The 19,945-nt window shown below is 54.4% G+C and overlaps 1 protein-coding gene across 1 annotated transcript in view; it reads left to right on the top strand.

Annotated features, from left to right (window-relative positions):
- The first annotated feature begins 10,049 nt into the window (after positions 1 to 10,049).
- Positions 10,050 to 19,945, top strand: part of LOC144273988 (C-type lectin domain family 2 member D-like) — a 209,013-nt gene continuing 199,117 nt past the window's right edge. The window contains exons 1-4 of the mRNA XM_077832710.1: positions 10,050 to 10,143; positions 10,732 to 10,830; positions 13,146 to 13,333; positions 14,085 to 14,188. Coding sequence (XP_077688836.1) covers positions 10,050 to 10,143; positions 10,732 to 10,830; positions 13,146 to 13,333; positions 14,085 to 14,188 — 485 coding nt within the window. The remainder of the gene's footprint in view (positions 10,144 to 10,731; positions 10,831 to 13,145; positions 13,334 to 14,084; positions 14,189 to 19,945) is intronic.

Below are 19,945 nucleotides of genomic sequence, written 5' to 3'. Positions count from 1 at the left end.
GGCTTTTTTATTTCCCCTCCCACAGGACAGTACCTCTCAGCATGGGCTTCCCAGAGCCGGGTTCTTAAAAGCGCAGGCATCCGAATGCCTAGTCACTGCAGCTCCCCTCTGATGTAACCTACTGAGGTGCTGCAGCAGGAGACTTAATTCAGTGAAACCAGGCCTTCCGTACAACTCCCCCCTCAGGAGGCTGTACCCCCCGCCAAAATTTCCCCAATACCCCCCAGTGGTCAGCGAGTTACAACAGTGTTGGTAATTTTGTCATTTGTTGGAAATTTGAATTGAAATTGAAACATTAATACACACTTTAAAAGAATATGCAGTGTATGATAAAATACTTGTACCTGAAAAAGTATAATATGTTTGAAAAGCATTAACAAAGACTGGCTTCCTCACACAGCTGTTGTTTTTTCTGACAATGCTGGCACATTGGTTTCGGCAACGTTGGCCAACCTTATAATTTAAAATTATGATTTGTAAGCAAGGTCCGAATGAGCTCTCCCTTGACAGCTAATGATGAGCCGGGGTGGGGAAAAGGCTTCAGGACCAGACTGCATTGATAGGAACTCGCCTACTCTGCTTAGGTATCCAGCAGACAAAGCTGTGTTGCCCAAGTGATCAATTTTGGCTGGTGTTGGGAGTTTCTGTACTAAACATTTGTATTATATTATAATTAATTTTTATATAAGAATGGCCATATTGGGTCAGACCAATGGTCCATCTAGCCCATTACTCTGTCTTCTGACAGTGGCCAATACCAGGTGCTTCACAGGGAATTAACAGAACAGGGCAATTATTGAGTGACCATCCCCTGTCGTCCACTCCCAGCTTTGGGCAAACAGAGGCTCTCAAAGCATGGTGTTGCATCCCTGCCCATCCTGGCTAATAGACATTGATGCATCCATCCTCCACGAACTTCTCTAGTTCTTTTTTAAACCCTGTTCTAGTTTTGGCCTTCACAACAGCCCCTGGCAAAAATTTCCACATGTTGACTGTTGTGTGAAGAAGTACTTCCTTTTGTTTGTTTTAAACCTGCTGCCTATTAATGTCATTGGGTGGCCCCTAGTTCTTGTGTTATGTCAGGGAGCTTTCACTTTGTCCACACCAGTCAAGATTTTATAGAATTCTATCATATCTGCCCCCCCCAAACCACCCACCCCCGCCCCTAGTAGTCTCTTGTCCAAGCTGGAAAGTCCCCCAGTCTTTCTAACCTCTCCTCAAATGAAAGCTGTTCCATATGCCTAATCATTTTAGTTGCCCTTCTCTGTACCTTTTCCAACGCCAATCTATCTTTTTTTGAGATGGAGAGACCAGGACTGCATGCAGTATTCAAGATGTGAGCATACCATGGATTTATATAGTAAAAGTGGAGGAGCTTGGTTTGCCACACTGATCAGCAAAGCCAATGTTGAAAAACTATGTGAAAAGGCTGCAAAACACCAATCCTCTGGACTGCATCAACAAGCAGAAAGCCTTATAAGGCAGTCACTGTCAAAGCCAATTTTAGAAGTACTTAATGAGGCTGTTAAGAATGCTGGAGACACAACACAGTTTATGTGAACAAACATGGCTGTCACATCATACTTTCTCTTTAAGCAAGAGATACCACACATTACAAACTGGAGGCCAATGTTAAGTGCATTGTCATTGGTAATCCAGAAGTTGGAAACGGGTTCCGACCAAGACCAGCACTATCTTTCTGCAAGAAACTCAACTGACTGGTTAGAAGCATGCAGTCTAGAATGTCTATCAACAGGGAAAGAGTCTGGAGGGAAGGGGTGTGTGGAAAGGATTAAAGCACCTCCTAAAATGTCTCCAATTGCCCTTCTCACCCTGACAGGCTGCAGAACACCCAGGTCTTGTTCCAGATCGTCCCCATGCCCTCCAGACGATCTTGCCCCTTGCCCTCCGGAAGGGGATGGGGGAGAGAAAGAACTGGGGTAGAAGCAGGAACCGGAGAAGGAAAGAGAGAGAAGAGAGGAGGGAGAAGAAGAAAAACCGAAAGAATCAGGGAGGGAAGGTGGGAGCAGCCCCCAGCGACTGCGATAAAGAAACCCCAGAGCTGGGAATGAACTCCGCAGTCACGGCCCCTGGAATCAATGTGCACCTCTGAGAGGTGAAACACTGATGGGGGGCTGGAGGGTCAGATTGCACCCTTCAGCCTAGCCCCCCTCCATGCACCATGTAACCTAAACCAGCTCCCCACATCTGCCTGGAATCAGGGCCTCAGCCTGCAAGCCCCAGCAGCCTCTCTCGCTCCCCCGCTTCCCACACACTGCCCCCTAGGTCAAGTGGCTGCACCGCGCCTGTTAGCCCATCCTGGGTCTTTGTCATAGAATCATAGAATCATAGAATATCAGGGTTGGAAGGGACCCCTGAAGGTCATCTAGTCCAACCCCCTGCTCGAAGCAGGACCAATTCCCAGTTAAATCATCCCAGCCAGGGCTTTGTCAAGCCTGACCTTAAAAACCTCTAAGGAAGGAGATTCTACCACCTCCCTAGGTAACGCATTCCAGTGTTTCACCACCCTCTTAGTGAAAAAGTTTTTCCTAATATCCAATCTAAACCTCCCCCACTGCAACTTGAGACCATTACTCCTCGTTCTGTCATCTGCTACCATTGAGAACAGTCTAGAGCCATCCTCTTTGGAACCCCCTTTCAGGTAGTTGAAAGCAACTATCAAATCCCCCCTCATTCTTCTCTTCTGCAGACTAAACAATCCCAGTTCCCTCAGCCTCTCCTCATAAGTCATGTGTTCTAGACCCCTAATCATTTTTGTTGCCCTTCGCTGGACTCTCTCCAATTTATCCACATCCTTCTTGTAGTGTGGGGCCCAAAACTGGACACAGTACTCCACATGAGGCCTCACCAATGTCGAATAGAGGGGAACGATCACGTCCCTCGATCTGCTCGCTATGCCCCTACTTATACATCCCAAAATGCCATTGGCCTACTTGGCAACAAGGGCACACTGCTGACTCATATCCAGCTTCTCATCCACTGTCACCCCTAGGTCCTTTTCCGCAGAACTGCTGCCTAGCCATTCGGTCCCTAGTCTGTAGCGGTGCATTGGATTCTTCCGTCCTAAGTGCAGGACCCTGCACTTATCCTTATTGAACCTCATCAGATTTCTTTTGGCCCAATCCTCCAATTTGTCTAGGTCCTTCTGTATCCTATCCCTCCCCTCCAGCGTATCTACCACTCCTCCCAGTTTAGTATCATGTCCCAGCCCTGCAGCCAGCCAGCCATGGGCCCTGCATAATCCAGCAGGTTTTGGTCATTGCCTGACTGCTGTGTATGATCTGCATGCTCTGGTCCTCTTTGGCTCCTGGCAATGAGCAAGCAAGAAGTGGCCATGAGCCACGAGGCTCCTATCATGGCTCTAAATCACGTGCTTGACCCCCTGGGTCCTTTACTGCCGTGGCAGGTTGTTAGACACTGCAATGGCCCATGCTGTCTGTTCCCTGCTGCACACGTAGGAGGGGTAAACTAAAGGGCTCGGTCCCCTTTAAGGGATTTGGCGCGCTTTGTGCTAATCTGATCAGTGTCATTACAAATGTCCCGCCACGCCGGTAAAGTTTCATTCATTTCAACAGGGGATGTAGTTACGGCTCTTGGTGCCTTGTCCAATCCAGGATCAGGATGCTAATAGAGTATATGGCCACGCCCCTGTGTGTATTGCAGTCCCCTTGCGGCTGGCTTTTTTCGCGGGTTTTTCCTTGCACTAGCAATGGGGGAAGACATGATGTGTGTGAAGAGGGGAGTTCGGACTCCCCCCTCAGCTAATGCACAGAGAGGGGGAGATGGAGCAGGGACCTGACCTGCAAGGAGTGCTGCAGCCATGAAGTCCCTGGACGAGGTAAGCTGTGATCTTCCTACGTAGCAGTGGCTTGTGAAACTGACTCCCAACCCCCTGCTCTGCAAAGGGGGACAGGGGCTTGGGTGGAGATCAGAGGTTATTTGGGAGACCCTGATATTGCAGCAGCCCTATTGTTGTTTTTACAGCCCCCAAAGGTGGGCTAAAGGGCTTCCCAGGACACATGAATGATGTACTATTATTTGCAGATTTAATAATTTTATTAAGATGATGTTGAAGTAAAAAGAAAACGGTACAGAGTTTAAGCATAGAAGTTTCTAGTTATCAGGGAATAAGGTACAGATTATCAAGGGGTGTGAAATTCGGTTTAGGAACAGATGGCGTAAGGAATACGTAATCTGCAATCTCCCCGATTGAGGGTAAAAGTTTAACGGGTCAAAGTACAGACATTGAGATATGGGGGTATATTATTCATATAATGGCTATGTTCAGGTGTGGAGTATAATGAGTGGATACGATGATGAGGATGGATTTACCCTCATTTGGTGGGATTTAATGTTCAGTGATTTATGGTTCCCAGCAGAACAGAGTCCCATTGTGCTCGGTGCTGTATCTGTGTGTAGTAAGAGACTGTCTCTGCCCTGAAGAGCTGTGCTAGGTGCTGTAACGACACTTAGTTAGAACTGCATGGTCTCTACCCTGAAGCTGGTATGATCCAGTTTCACATGTGTCATCAGGAAAGGGATGAACAAAATACCTGAAAGGAGGATAGGTGTGTTACTGCCTCAGTTTCCAAAGATACAGGTTTCTTAGGTCTACTTCTGAGTCCTCAGCTTGCCTAATCCCTATGGTATATCACAGCCCCAGTGCATTTCATTTTCATTGCCACCTCTGGGTTGGGGCAGCTGGCAATAGCCATGCAGCAACGTTGCCCAGGGATTGCTTGCCAAGTACTGAAATATAACTGCCTCTGGGGTTGGGTGCAGCAGCTGGCTGACAGCCATATAGTAACAATGCGCAGCGATCGCTCGTCCAGTGCCGAAATGCAGCCATCTCTGGGGTGGGACTCATCAAATGTTTAAATGTATATCAAAGTTTTTGCAAACATTTTTAGTTGGACATTTTTTCACTTAGAACAAACTCAGGTTTTGGCTTAAAGGGGATGGAGGCATGGAAGAGAATATGTAGTGAACAAAAGATTGATTTTAAAAGTGTCAGAACAATATTGTGAAACCAGGAAATTCCTATAGTCTTGACAATCTTTCACGAAAAACCCTTGCATTCCAAAAATAGTCACTTTTCTACAAACAATCCTTCCTTTGGAAAAGATTTTCAGCCATGTCTAGAAATCGCTCCCAGGTCAGTGTCTCTCTGAGTGTGGGGTGCACTCATTTGCCCTCCCCTCCCCCTGGGGATGTGTATGAAGCCCTCATTAGAGGGGTACAGAAGAGGTATAAATAAAGATGATTAGGTCTTTAGGAACACACATGAGGAGGGTGGGGGGTGGGTGGGAGAGAGACATGACTGATTGTATTGTCCTGAAGCAGTGCACAGCTTCCACAGATTTGGTGAATGCTTCTCTGGGGAAAGCAGTGAAACTGAAGACACAGAGTGCTGTCAGTTGCACAAGGATAAAATGGGGAAATGTTGTGTGTGTTTAACCTCTTTCAATCAGTGGGCTCTTAAAGGTTGCAAATAATGTCTAGCTCAACCAGAAGTTAGGGCTTGAGGTCGGAGTCTCCCAGGCATTGTCGTCACTGCAAAAGTGTGTTTACACGGAGATAGCTAACTTGATGTACAATCCTAGTGGAGACAAGGCACCGGTGGCTTTAACCTCTGTGTCACTTGCCCAGGTAAATTCCAGGCTGAGCGTATAGCATTCCTGGACTAGCTACATCAAGGTAAAAGACACCTCTCCCTCACCTCTACTAGTAGTTTACATTGAGTTCGCCAGCTGAGTGTAAACACATACTTTTTGAGCTGGGAGGTTGATTTTTTTGTTTTTGTTTTGCTGCTTTTTGGTGGTGGTGGGGGAGGGCACTGAAGCCATAATAGTGACATTCTCTAGCCTGTGTTATTTGTATTACTGTAGCACGTAGGAGCCCCAGTCATGGATCAGGACCCGATTGTGCTAGGTGCTGTACAAAATAGTACAAAAGACAGTCCCTGCCCCAAAGAGTTGACAATCTAAGTATAAGACAAGAGACAGATGAAGACAGACAGACAGGGGAGTGGAAGGAAATAATGAGACTGTATTGGTTGGTATGATAGGCAGTGGTCTCAGCACCCCAGGAGACAGGCTGTTGAATTTTTGGTAGACCTCAGGGCAAAGAAGAGCTTTGATTTGGGAATTGGAGATGGATAATGAGGTAGGTTTGCAAATGTTTAAGGGGCTCTCCTCCCGAGCATGAAGGGCATGTGGCATGTGAAGGTGGTTGTCTGAAAATTTAACAAGTGGGTGTTGCTGGCAGCGTGGACCGATTGGAGGTGGGAGTCAACCCCTTGGTAGAATGAATGAGAGATGTCCGGTTGGGAGAGGACAGTACGTGAAGGGCCTTGAAAGCGAAGACAAGCAGCTTCTGTTTGATGCAATAGAGAAGGGGGAGCCAGTGGAGGGATGCAAAGAGGGGTGACATGGTGAAAGCAGTGGACTAGGAGAATGATCTTTGCAGCTTGCAGCAATATTCTGAATGGATCTGAGCTGGGCAAGAGGGAGAAGAGAAGCATGTGGCGGTAACTGAGATGTGATGTGATCAGAGCCTCGATGGGAATTTTAGCTGTGTGGATGGAGAGGAAAGGCTGTATCTTAGAGATGTTATGCAGGAAAACTCCACAAGACTTAAGCACAGCCGTGGATGTGAGGACCTAGAGCAGAGGTGGGCAAAGAACGGCCCGCGGGCCAGATCCAGCCTGCGGGACTGTCTGGCCCAGGCCCTGAGCTCCGGGCAGGGGAGGCTAGCCCCCGGTCCCTCCCCTGCTGTCCCCCGGCCCCTGCAGCCTCACCTCACTGCGCCGCCAGCGCTCTGGCCCGCTGCTCCTACCGGGTGTTGGGGCTGCGAGCTCCTGCTGCTCTGAGCAGCGTGGTAAGCGGGTGGGGGTGGGGGGGGGGTTGGATAAGGGGCAGTCAGGGGACAGGGGGCAGTTGGATGGGGTGGAGTTTTGGGGTGGGCGGTCAGGGGATGGGGAACGGGGGGGTTGGATAGGTGTGGGATTCCCGGGGGGGGGCTGTCAGGGAGCAGGGGTGTGGATAGGGGTCAGGGCACTCAGGGGACAGGGGTTGGTTAGGGGATGGGGTCCCAGAGGGGGCGGTTAGGGATGGGGGTCAGTCAGGGGGTGGGAAGTGGGAGGGGGTGGATAGGGGGTGGGGGCCAGGCTACTTGGGGAGTCACAGCCTTCCCTACCCAGCCCCCCATGCCGTTTTGCAACCCCGATGTGGCCCTTGGGCCAAAAAGTTTGCCCACCCCTGACCTAGAGAGAGGTGTAGTGGAAGATGACAGGTTATGGGCCTGAGTGACAGGCAGGATGCTGGCGTTGTCCACAGCGATGGAGAAAGGAGGCAATAGAGAGGGCTTGGACAGGAGGGGAGAGATAGAGAGCTCTGCTTTAGCCATGTTGGGCTTGAGCTGACAGCTAGGTAGGCACAAGGAGATGTCCCAGAGACAGGCTGAGGTGTTCATTTGGCCAGCAGGAGATGGGGCTGGTGCAGAGAGGCAAATGGGTGAGTTGTCAGCATCGAGAGGGGAGTTGAATTTGTGTTTACAGAGGAGACAACCCAGAGAGGAGGGGCAGAGGGAGAAGAGAACAGAAGAGGGAGGCTGGCCATAAACCATGTCACATTTACTGTTTTTTTTTTCAAGACCTCCCCCTTCCTTGTCACACATTGTTACACCGAAACAAACCATTAAGGACCCTCCCCACCCCATGTGTTTATATACTATTTGGTCAGCCCCAGGGGACCAAGGACAGAGCCTGTGGAAGGGCCCCGGAGATGGAAGGAGGGGGAAGCAGCGATCAGAGGGGTGGGGGGAGCAGGGGAGGGCAGAGGGAGGACAAGGTTTCAGGAGGAGGGCGGGCAGGGCGGGCAGACCAGGGAGGGCGAGGACTGAGCCCCGATCGGAGCTTTGCCCGGGGCCGGGTGGGACGCCGCTCGGGCACCAGGCCAGCCCGGGAGGGAGGGGGAAGGTTTGTCGGGAGCGGAGTGACCGGGAGTCCAGTGGTTAAATGGAGCTGGGGCTGAGGGCGGGGATCGGCCGCTGTTGTGGTGACACCCGGGCACAGACGTTTCCGCTGTTCAGACCCAGGTGGGAAACGAAGCTGGCGCAGTGGTCACAGGGAAGCCGGTCGCTCTTCGGTGGCTCTGTGGCTGCGAACTCACCTAGCGGGATCTGGCTGCGAGCCCGCCTGGCTGGTGGGACCTCAGCTCCTTCCCCCGGCTGCGGCGCCGGGCGCTGTTCCCGTGGGTGAGACGCTCCGGGTCCCAGGGGTCCCTGCCCGGGCCGCGGGTGGGTGGGTGCTGCTGGCTGCTCGGCGGTGGCTCGCTCTCTGCGCGGCGGGGTTTGCGAGCCGGTTCCAGTCACAGCCGGGCTGGGGCGAGGGGGGACCGCGGGCCCGAATGTGGGGGCGGGGGTCTCGGGCGGGGGGGAGGGCAGTGCGGCGGCGGGGCCCGGTTTGTGGCCGAAGGGTGGGGATTCTGGGCAAAAGGGGGGTGATTCGGGGGGCGGGCCCCGGGCCGAAGGGTGGGGGGGGGTTCACATGTGTCACCAGTCAAGGGATGAACAACATACCTGAAAGGAGGATAGGTGCCTCAGTTTGCATAGATACAGTTTTGGAGGTGGGAGTCAACACCTTGGGACGGTGAATGAGAGATGTCCGGTTGGGAGAGGATAGTACGGAAGGGCCTTGAAAGCGAAGACAAGCAGTTTGTGTCGGATGCAATAGAGAAGGGGGAGCCGGGTTAAATGGAGGCGGGACTGAGGGCAAGGACTGGCCCTTGTTGTGATGAAACTTGGGAACCGAAGTCTCAGCTGTTCTCTTAGGTCGGCTCTGATTGGCTGCAAACTTAGTGGGTAACGAGGTCGAGCCTGGCTGGTGGGACCTCAGCTCCTTCCCCCTGCTTCGGCACCGGGCGCTCTTCCCGCAGAGTGAGGCACTCCCGGTCCCCGGGCCGGTGGGTGCTGCTGGCTGCTCGGCGGTGGCTCGCTCGCTGCGCGGCGGGGTTTGCGGGCTGATTCCAGCCACAGCCGGGCTGGGGCGAGGGGGGACTGCGTGCCCGAATGGGGAGGGGGCGGGCCGGGGACCCAGAGGGGGAGGGGCTGGGGACCAAATGGGGAGGGGGAGGGGCCGGAGGCCCGGAGGGATCGAATGGGGAGGGGGAGGGGCCGGGGACCGGAGGGCTCGGGGCCAGGGCCCGAATGGGGAGCGGGGCTCGGGCTCGGGGCTGGGGACCGCATGGGGGGCGGGGCTCTGAATGGGGGCCGAGCTCGGGCGGGGGCTGGGGACCAAATGGAGGCGGGGCTCTGAATGGGGGGCGGGGCTCGGGCAGTGCCTGGGGACCGCATGGGGAGGGCAGTGCGGCTGGGGGGGGCGGTCCTTGGCCGAAGGGCGGGGATTCTGGGCCAAAGGGGGGCGATTTGGGGGGCGGGCCCCGGGCCGAAGGGCGGGGGGGGTTGGGAGAGCCCCCCCCGGAAGGGAAAGGAGGGGGGCTGGGCAGAGGAGCGCAGGACGCTGGTTCAAGTCCTGCCCTTCAAGGAGGGGGCTGGGCCAGGAACAGGGCTGTTTTGAGCCCCATCCCCTCCCCTTCTGATATCCGACTCACACTTACTTCCAGGAGGATTGTGTGAGTGAGGAGGGTCTTCTCCCCCACCCCCCAGCTGAGTGCCTGTCACGGGTGGGCGGGGCCTGTAGCAGATCAGGTCTCTGAGGCCCTGGGGGGCGGAGGGGCCGATGGGAGTGAAGGGGTTTTAATCATCATGGCACCGCCTCTGGCAGGGGGTTGGGCTGCTGGGCAGGGAATGAGAAACCACAAATCGCCTCCCCCACCCCTGACCCGTCCTGCTTGGTCCGTCTCGGTTTCAGATCGGCTGGAGAGCCTGGAGCAGGGACGGGGAGCCAGAGCCAGGACCTGTGCCTTGGCTTTGCTGCTGCCAAATCGGACCCACTCAGACTGAGAGGAGCCGACCCCAGCCCAGCACCTGCTGCAGCGTCTGTGGCCTGAGTGTCGCTGAGAGAGACGATGGGGCCAGCAGCTGGGGCTGCTGAGAGCGAAGAGCCGCTGCAGGAGTTGTGTGTTAATGGCAATGGACACCGGGAGACTGGAGAGAACCCAGGTAATGGGGCATCTCTGCCTGGGGGCAGGCTGGAGAGAGACACTGAGACTGCCCGGGGTGCTGGAAGGGGGCATGGCCCTCCCACTTTTTGTCACTGGCCCCGCCCCTCCCCCTCCTCTTCCCCCTGAGGTCCCCCCCACCCCACCTCTGGCTGGCAGCTGGAGTCCAGCTGGGGAGTCCAGGCAGTTGCAGGGAGCTGTGGATGACCCTCCACTTGCCTGGGGTGGGGGGCCAAGAGCAGCCCCTGGTCCATATCCCTCCCCCAGTCTCCCTGCCCAGAGCAGGGGGAGGGTCTGTAGTTCCCCACAGTTGCGGCTCTTACCATGGCCCGGCTGCTGCTCTGAGGCCCTGCTACCCAGCCAGAGCCGGATCTTGGTAACAGCCCCAGGGCAGCTCTGGGGAGCCATGGACCCTCCCTCTGCCCTTGGGGGTGGGGGGGGGTCTGCCTGACCCTCCGGGCTCCTCTCCCAGAGCGTCTGAGGGAAGGAGCAATCGACAGAACGGTGCATGTTCCAGGGCAGCTCCAGCCCTGGTGCTGTCAGTGAGACGTGTCCTCCCAGCCCTGCCTGACGGGTCTTTCTGTTTCAGACCCTCCTTGGAACTGCCAGAAAAGTCCAACCTGTGGAGTTGTGGTTGCACTGAGAGTTGTATCGTCTGCTTTGATCGCTGCCATCATTGCTCTGGCAGGTGAGTTCCCAGCTTCCGCCCTGCTCCCTTCCCCTCCATCTACGATCTCCGTGCATCCCATTCCCCCGTGACCTACCACGGTCCCTCTCTCCTCCCGGCCTTTCTGGCTTCTGCCCCTGGGACAGAGGATTCCTGGGGGATGTTCCTCCACGACCCTCCTCCTGCTCCCTCCCAGACCCCTGCACCTGGGCACTCTCTGTGTCGGGACGATCTGACTGACATTAGCCCCCCCCCCAGCCCATCTCTGAGCACTTTGGGTCCAAGTCACCTTTGCCACACGCCATGAAGCAGTCCCTGACCAGGGTGTCCAGTGGGACAGGGTGCAGTGCAATGCTGAGCCCTTTGCCTTCCCTGTGTTGCTCTGAGGTTACCAGCCTGGCCTTCCTGGATCTTCAGGTCACGCCTGTGGTCGGGCGGCAGGTGCTGCCGTGTTATTGAAAGGAGCCGGAGAACTCAGTCTAGACCCCTCCACCAGCGCAGTGTGGAAACCCCCCAATCGCTGAGCGTGGCCATGAAGGCTCCCGTAGCACCATTCGCTCCCCCCGGCTGCACAGACGGCGTGTGCTCGTGCAGAGGGCTTCTGTTTGCCGTGAACATGAACCCTGCTGTATCCCCCTGTCGTCTGGGGCAGGGGGTGCTGGAGACTGTCGGGGGTGGGATTTCTCTACTGCCCTGGGATCTGGTCACTGGGCCCCAGGAGGGTTTAGCAGCTGGCAGAGGGGATTGAATCCAGGTCTGTCTGCATTAGGAATCCTCTGTGCTGATGTCATGACATCCGTGCAGTTGAATTGGGGCAAACCGCTAAAGGAGACGCACCGCACTGGTGCACAAAGCAGCTTGCCTTGGTGCAGTTCGCTGCAGGAAGTTACCAGGGCGAGCCGCACTGCTCCAGCGCATCTCCAGGAGGTGTTTGCCCTGATGTCACTGCGTCACTGTGATTATACCGGTGCAGATTGCTCGGATACAGATGGACCCTGAATCCCAGCTCCCTGCTGTAATGGCAGGCTGTTGCAATGGGCAGCATTGGCTCTCACTGTGTAAGGTGGGAATCTGTGAGCTTAGGGTTGGTTACACACCTGCAGGTGCAGGGAGCTCTGCAGAACATGTGGCATCTGACCTGGAGATGGATGGTGGAGACAGCCTGTGCCATCAACTGTTAATCACTGACTTCTCTGCTCAGTTCAGTAGGGGAGGGGTGTTGGCTACCGAGCACTGGACAGTTAAATCTACAGGGTCAGACATGCCTTGTGAGTGAGGTGAACACATGCTCGTTTTCTGATCACCGCTGCCACGTTTCCTAACTCTTCCCGACTCAGAGTGTCTGTTCCTCGCTGAGCACCAGCCACATGGGAAGGCTTGAAAACCAGCTACCGAGTTACTGTGGTGCAAAGAAAAGTGATGTGCTCAAAAATGTCTGGAGGGGTTTGAGTCCGACTCCTCTCAACTAGACAGGCCTTTCAAATCCTCTTTGGTGTCACTTGTGGGTGACCCACTGCTGCTCTTTCATGGCTCTGAAAGGGTTACACTGCTCTGAGGGCTTCCAGAAAGTGCCTTTCTTGCTGCTGTGTTTGGGGAAAGAAAAGTGTGCAGGTAGGAGGTGAATAAAGTTCCATCATTTCTGGCCCACAGTGCAACAGGTCACTTCCCGTGGTTGTGGTTTCTGGCGCCCCCTTGTGGCTTTCATGTCCCTGAGTGAAAGTTCCCACGTTCTTCTCAGTTGTTCACCTGCTGTTTGTTGCGAGGTTGAAGGTCCAGCTGTTGATCTTGTGCCTGGGGTGAAATGCTCTGAACTGTGTCAGTCCCTCCCAGGCTGGGAGTGTCCCTGGAATCCTTCTTGCCAGGCAAATTTACTGTGACAAACGCCTCCCTCCCCCTGCGTCTGATTGCCGTGAACCAGCCCCAGCTGGGGATCCCAGTAGGCTTGGCAAGCGGGTTAATTGACTGCCTGTTTGGCCGCAGTCAAATACTCCAGCGAGAGCCCTGGGGGCAGGAGGCAGCCTGCCTTTCGGATTGCGTCTTGGAGCTTGGCTGGTGTTTTTCAGAACTTGGTTTCAGTGTTTCGCCTTTGCTTTCTGAGTTAAAATAACTCAATGAAGTACATCTTTTAAAAAAAATTCGGTAGATCCATATCAAGCTAAAGCTACTGGAGACAATGACGTCTTGCTCTTTTTTGTTACTGTTCTGATAAATTGGTATTTTAAAATATCTGACCACTATCTGGCACATTTGACTGGTCAGTTAACCAATTTTTGTACCAGTCAAATGCCCAATTCTAGGTGCAACTCTTACCCTCCATGTGACTGTCTCATTCTCAATGCTGGCGTCTAAGCTTTCATCAGCTGATCTGTGCCCCCCTGCTGGCCCCTCGTGCCTGGATGGCTGGATGGGATACCGAGGGAAATGCTACTATCCCTCAGAGAGGGAAGGGAGCTGGACCGACAGCCAGAGCCGCTGCTCTGCACCGGGTGCCTCCCTGGCTGGGATCGACAGTGAGCAGGAAATGGTGAGAGACTCTCGAATTGCCAGACACTGGCCTTGGCACAGTGGTGGCTGCTGCAGTAGGACCTGGGCTCTGCCCCTGTGGGGTGAGGAGCAGCTCTGACCCCTCCCGTGCTGGGAGGCCGGAGTGAATGAACTTCCAGCGGCTGAACGCCAGCCCTGGCTGGGCCCAGGGCCCTACTGTCTGTGCGTGATCATGAGGATTGGCCATTCTCAGCTTCCCCCTCCCCAAATAGGGAGACAGCTTCTGTCTAGGGCAGGGCTGGCTGAGGCATCTACTGGCTGTGGGAGTGGGACTGAGAACCCAGCCAGTGCTCCTGTTGTGGGGAAGGGAAAGGAGCAGCCAGCTGAGGATGTGGGGGTTGGGGTGGGGGTGGGAACCTGTCACATTGACCCCTCCCACTTCAGTTTGACTCGCTCCCTCCTCCTACCCTGCTGTGGTGAGTGGGGGCTGCTCTGTGAGAAGAGACGTCTCTACAGAGAGTTCAGACCCAGCAGCTGCCCCCAGCCCAGGGGGACTTGGGGTGTGGGTGACTGGGAGCACTGGGGCGGGGCTGCTGTGTGCGGTGGGAGGGTTAAGACTGCCCGGGTGGTCTTGTGCTTTGCAAGAGGGAGGGGAAAATCCCCCCCCCGAAAATAAACTGAGCGCCCTTCAATATGCGACTGGGATTCTCTGCAGCACAGAGCCCTGGAGGGGCGGTGGGGGGAGCACGGGAGCTGGGGCTGATACCTGCTGTCCCTCGGCTTTCTTTAAGGTGTTCCTGCTGCGCCATAAGGGTGTCTATGACCACTGGATCGGCCTCCGGAGGGAGCAGGGTCAGCCCTGGACATGGGCCAACGGCACCAAATTCAAGGACCTGTGAGTCTCTCTCACCCCTCTGGACTAATTCCCTGGGCTTGGGGATTCTGGTGTCTGAGCTGTTTGAGCTCAGGTAGATCCACCATTCAGTGCTAGTGAAACAACCAGACACGACCCTGGTCCGTTCGCTTCCTGCGTGTATCGGAGACCGATGGGAGCTGGCGTGTCCCTGAACTCTCAGCTCCTCCCTGCAGCACGGTGCTGGGCTGGAGACAGAGTCCGCCATAGCCAGAGGTGCCCTCGCAGCGCGCTGGGATTTCAGCTGGGACACTCGCTGTTCTCCCCCAGCCCTCTTCAGCAAGGTCCCTGGGGTGTCTGACCCCTCCTGGGGAAAGGAGGCAGCAGGGAGCTCAGGTTAACAGTGGCTGCTAGAGAGGGCAGCATGCCGAGCAGTGCATGGCAGGTGCAGGTCCCGCTGGGGATTTCAGCCGGCAGGTTTGAGTGACTTGGCTGGTGAGGCCTCTGAATCCGCAGCAAGGCACCGATGTTAAAGGAGCCTGCGGTTCACAGGTGCTGGACGCCTGGGGCTCCCACGGGAACGGGGTACAGTAGTGATGGCTGCCCAGCCAACACCCCACGATGGGTTTCAGTGGGCTCCAAGTGTGATCACAAAACCTTGAGCCCGGAGCAGGGTTTGAACCCCGGAATTCAGCACTAGAAGCATGAGCCTCTTCCATAGGAGCGAAAGAATCCACTTCTTTAACTGAACCCACCCCCCACCCGATTGATAAAGCTCTTACGCAGGCCAGCCATTAGAGGGGGGTGGAGACTGGGTTACTTCAGTACTTTGATCTGGGTTACTTCAGTACTTTGAAAACTCAGGCTGTTATCCATATGAGAAAGAGGGCACACTTATTCAACCATGAGGATGAATCACCAAAGGAACAAACTAGAAAGGGAAGTGGTGGGAATTCCCCACCTCTTGATGTCTTCTAATGAAGACTAGATGCCTTTCTGGAACGTTTGTAGTCAAAAACTAGCTCCTATGCTCTACAGAAAGCATGTGATATGCAGGGGGTCAGATGACATGCTCTAATTGTCTCTTCTGTCCATAAAGTCTGCTAATTGATGAAAAACTGAGCATAGCATGGGGAGAAGCCTCTGATGTTTTACTGCGTTCGGCTTGAGCCCACAATGAACGCTCATTGAGAGGGGTGATCCAGGGGAAGCAGCTCAAACATCCAATGTAGCTGGACAGGGGCAGGACATCAGCACTGCAGGGGAGGGGTGGGTGTGGCAGTGACATCACAAGGGCCTTTGGCAGGACCTCAGCCTATTGGACAAAGGTGGTGGGGAGGCGATGACCTCACAGAGAGAATTTGACATCAGCCAGGCAGGGCAGGGGTGCAGGACAGGGGCAACCTCGGAGATCCCTGTGGCTTTGCTTCAGCACGTCTCCTTCTCGAGGTCTCTCCTGGAGGACTGAGAGAGCATTCACTTGCACGTACGTGAGCGCAAGGAGGACCCTCTTCGGAGTTTTCTCCTCTTCTTTTAGTGGTTTTGCTAGAAAACAGACATCCCTGTAGAGAAGGTAAGAGCCTCGGACAGGTTTGGAACCTGCTCAGTCTGATCCATGAGGTGCCGGCTGATTTTTAGGAAAGGAAAACATTAGATTGTGGGGGCAGTATTTTATTTCCGACCTAGGACTTTGTCCCTTAGAATTACTGGGGACATTGGGGTTTCTCCTTTTTGTTTTCCCTTTTCCTCTGTCCCTCCTACCTTTCTCTTCTTGCTTCCTTTGTCCTTTTCCTCTGCTCTCCTCCCACCACCAGGAGCTCTGTGTGTGGAGCGGGGGCCAGGGGGGTTGTGGGAGGCCCTCAAAGAGAGGTGAGACTAGACTAGTGCTTCGAGAGTGATCCCCTCAGTGCTGACCAGGGCCATTCTTTGGGCTATTTGATGAGAGCCCTTAGCCTCCCACCCCTCAAAGTCTCAACCTTGATTGGCTGAGGAGGGGGCTATTGACAGGGAGGAAACTCTGGTCTTTGTTGTTCTCTTTTATGACCAAGCAAATAAGTCACAACCAGTTAGATGTTTGACCAATGTGGACGCTGCTCTCCATTCATTGTCTCGGAGCAGTTCATGATCCTCTCGAACATTCCAATTCTTCTGAAATAATTGCTGAATAATTACTAGGAACAATTGTTGGTCTGTAGCTCATTGAGAGCAACTCTGCTACTGATTGGCTGCATCAGCTAAGACAAGTCACTGCTCCTTTCTCAGCCTTCGTTTCTCCTTCTGTCGAGAACGAATAACAATCCTCTCCCACCTACCTCGCCATGGGTGGATGCTGGGGATGCACTGAAGAGTGTCACTGTGAGAAAGAGGTGGTTAGGGACTATTTAGAAAAACTGGACGTGCACAAGTCCATGGGGCCGGAGGAGTTGCATCCGAGAGTGCTAAAGGAACTGGCGGCTGTGATTGCAGAGCCATTGGCCATTATCTTTGAAAACTCGTGGCGAATGGGGGAAGTCCCGGATGACTGGAAAAAGGCTAATGTAGTGCCAATCTTTAAAAAAGGGAAGAAGGAGGATCCTGGGAACTACAGGCCAGTAAGCCTCACTTCAGTCCCCGGAAAAATCATGGAGCAGGTCCTCAAAGAATCAATCCTGAAGCACTTACATGAGAGGAAAGTGATCAGGAACAGTCAGCATGGATTCACCAAGGGAAGGTCATGCCTGACTAATCCAATCGCCTTCTATGATGAGATTACTGGTTCTCTGGATGAAGGGAAAGCAGTAGATGTATTGTATCTTGACTTTCGCAAAGCTTTTGACACGGTCTCCCACAGTATTCTTGTCAGCAAGTTAAGGAAGTATGGGCTGGATGAATGCACTATAAGGTGGGTAGAAAGTTGGCTAGATTGTCGGGCTCAACGGTTAGTGATCAATGGCTCCATGTCTAGTTGGCAGCCGGTGTCAAGTGGAGTGCCCCAGGGGTCGGTCCTGAGGCCGGTTTTGTTCAATATCTTCATAAATGATCTGGAGGATGGTGTGGATTGCACTCTCAGCAAATTTGTGGATGATACTAAACTGGGAGGAGTGGTAGATACACTGGAGGGCAGGGATAGGATACAGAGGGACCTAGACAAATTGGAGGATTGGGCCAAAAGAAATCTGATGAGGTTCAATAAGGATAAGTGCAGGGTCCTGCACTTAGGACGGAAGAACCCCATGCACAGCTACAGACTAGGGACGAATGGCTAGGCAGCAGTTCTGCGGAAAAGGACCTAGGGGTGACAGTGGACGAGAAGCTGGAAATGAGCAAGCAGTGTGCCCTTGTTGCCAAGAAGGCCAATGGCATTTTGGGATGCATAAGTAGGGGCATAGCGAGCAGATCGAGGGACGTGATCGTCCCCCTCTATTCGACATTGGTGAGGCCTCATCTGGAGTACTGTGTCCAGTTTTGGGCCCCACACTACAAGAAGGATGTGGATAAATTGGAGAGAGTTCAGCGAAGGGCAACAAAAATGATTAGGGGTCTGGAACACATGACTTATGAGGAGAGGCTGAGGGAACTGGGATTGTTTAGTCTGCAGAAGAGAAGAATGAGGGGGGATTTGGTAGCTGCTTTCAACTACCTGAGAGGTAGTTCCAGAGAGGATGATTCTAGACCATTCTCAGTGGTGGAAGAGGACAGGACAAGGAGTAATGGTCTCAAGTTGCAGTGGGGGAGGTTTAGGTTGGATATTAGGAAAAACTTTTTCACTAGGAGGGTGGTGAAACACTGGAATGCGTTGCCTAGGGAGGTGGTGGAATCTCCTTCCTTAGAAGTTTTTAAGGTCAGGCTTGACAAAGCCCTGGCTGGGATGATTTAATTGGGTATGGGTCCTGCTTTTGAGCAGGGGGTTGGACTAGATGACCTCCTGAGGTCCCTTCCAACCCTGATATTCTATGATTCTTTGACAGATGAGCTCATCCTATCAGACCAAGAAACAGGGGTCCCACTGAGGCTTAGATGGAAGATCCCAGGCATCTCCTGGAGGTAAGAACCGTCCACTCTTCTGGGCACTTGGGGCTGTTCCAACAAAGAGGGGGCTCCTGTTCCATAGCCTATTTGTCATCATGACTGTGTTTTTTTATTCTCAGAGGATGCGTCTGGGACCCTGGAGACTGTTTCGTGCAGGAGGTTTGAGCGGGGAGAGATCAGTCACTGTCATGACCCATGGGGTCATTAACCCAGTTCTGCAGGGTTCCTGGGAGCAGCCACCCTCCAGCACGCCACCTGGAAGCCTAGAAAAACTGCTTACCTAGGACTGATGAAGTCCAGACCCAGTTTGAGGCTCTGTTGGCAGAGTCCCAGAGCAGCTAATCGGCCCCCAGCACCTCCTTAAACCAGCAGCAGGAACAAGAAGCTGTCTGAACACCCGAGCTCCCACCCGCCCCCTCTGGACCGTGTGTTAGCTGTTCCTGCTCCCACTCCCCAGGCTTGATTTCCTGGCATCCGCACTCGGGGTGACTCATCTGACTTGAGGTGCTGAACACAATTTGGTCTTTTGCTTCTGCTCTTCCAGTGTCCTGACCCAGCTGACTCTCGACTCCTGTCTCATGAGTGTGGACTCTGCCTCTGACCACTTGATCTGGCTGCCCATGACTCGGCCATGACACTGACTTTTCTACAATTCCTCCAGTGCCCTTTTCTGCTCTCCAGCTCTGCTCTCCCAGCAAGACACACCGATCCCTGGCTCCCAGAGTCCTGCTTGCCTGCTAGTCAAGGGCTCAGGGGGAGAGCTTGTCTTGCCCCCTCCCCCACCACAGCTGCTTTTCCTCTGGGACTCTCCCTAGTGCAGAGGAGAATCAGTCCTGGCAGCAATTCAGGAAGTCACAGAAGGGACGGTCTGCTCAGCTCCCTCTGCAATGCCACTGCCCGAGACCATTACGAGTGGGTGCCCAGTGACTGCGCCGGCAGCTCCTTGAGAGACTCCTGGGGCAGGGTAGTCGTGTTTCCTGGTGACCGTGGGAAGACATGCAAAGAGTGCGGCATTGAGGAGACTCTCCTGCTGTCCCAAAGGGTTTCTGTTTTCCTGCACGATCAGACCGTGGGGCCGGGTGGCAGAATGGGGAAGAGCTGGTTGGTGATGAGTTGGAGGAATCACCATAGTGGTGGCAGCAGCTGCAGATCCTGGAGTCGCCTGTGGTCGGGTTACCATGCGTCTGGATTTTCCCGGACATGTCCGGCTTTTGGGGTTTTAATTCGCCCTCCGGGAGGAATTTGTAAAACTCTCCAAAGGGCCAGGATTTCCCTCCCAATGCAGCACTCTGGGGGCAGGGGGTGGGGAGCTGTGCGCTCTGCCGGGGAGCGCGGCACTGTGTCTGGCTCCGCACCCCAGACACACTGCTCTGAGCAGCAGGGTAAGGGGGCCGGGGGGCTGGAGAAGGGGCATGGGGTCCCAAGGGACAGTCAGGGGACAGGGAGCAGGAGGGGTTGGATGGGTCAGATGGGTCAGGGGATCTGGGGGCAGCCTGTGAGGGGGTGGGCATATGGAGAGGGGTCGGGGGATACAAGGGACAGGGAGTAGGGGGGGTTAGATGGGTCGGAGCTTCTGCGGGGGCAGTCAGGGGACAGGGAGTGGTTGGGTAGGTGTGGGAGACCTGGGGGTCTGTCAGGGGGCGGGGGTGGGGATAGGGGGCAGGGCAGTCAGGGGACAGGTACGGGGGGGAGTTTTAGGGGGGCAGTTAGGGTGGGGGGGTCTAAGGAGGAGGTAGTTGGAGACAGGGAGAAGGAAGGCTTAGACAGAGGGCAGGGTCCAAAGGGGGTGGC

The sequence above is a fragment of the Eretmochelys imbricata genome, chromosome 14 (genome assembly GCF_965152235.1).
Source record: "Eretmochelys imbricata isolate rEreImb1 chromosome 14, rEreImb1.hap1, whole genome shotgun sequence".
Lineage (NCBI taxonomy): Eukaryota > Metazoa > Chordata > Testudines > Cheloniidae > Eretmochelys > Eretmochelys imbricata.
This window is presented reverse-complemented; position numbering and strand designations above follow the sequence as displayed.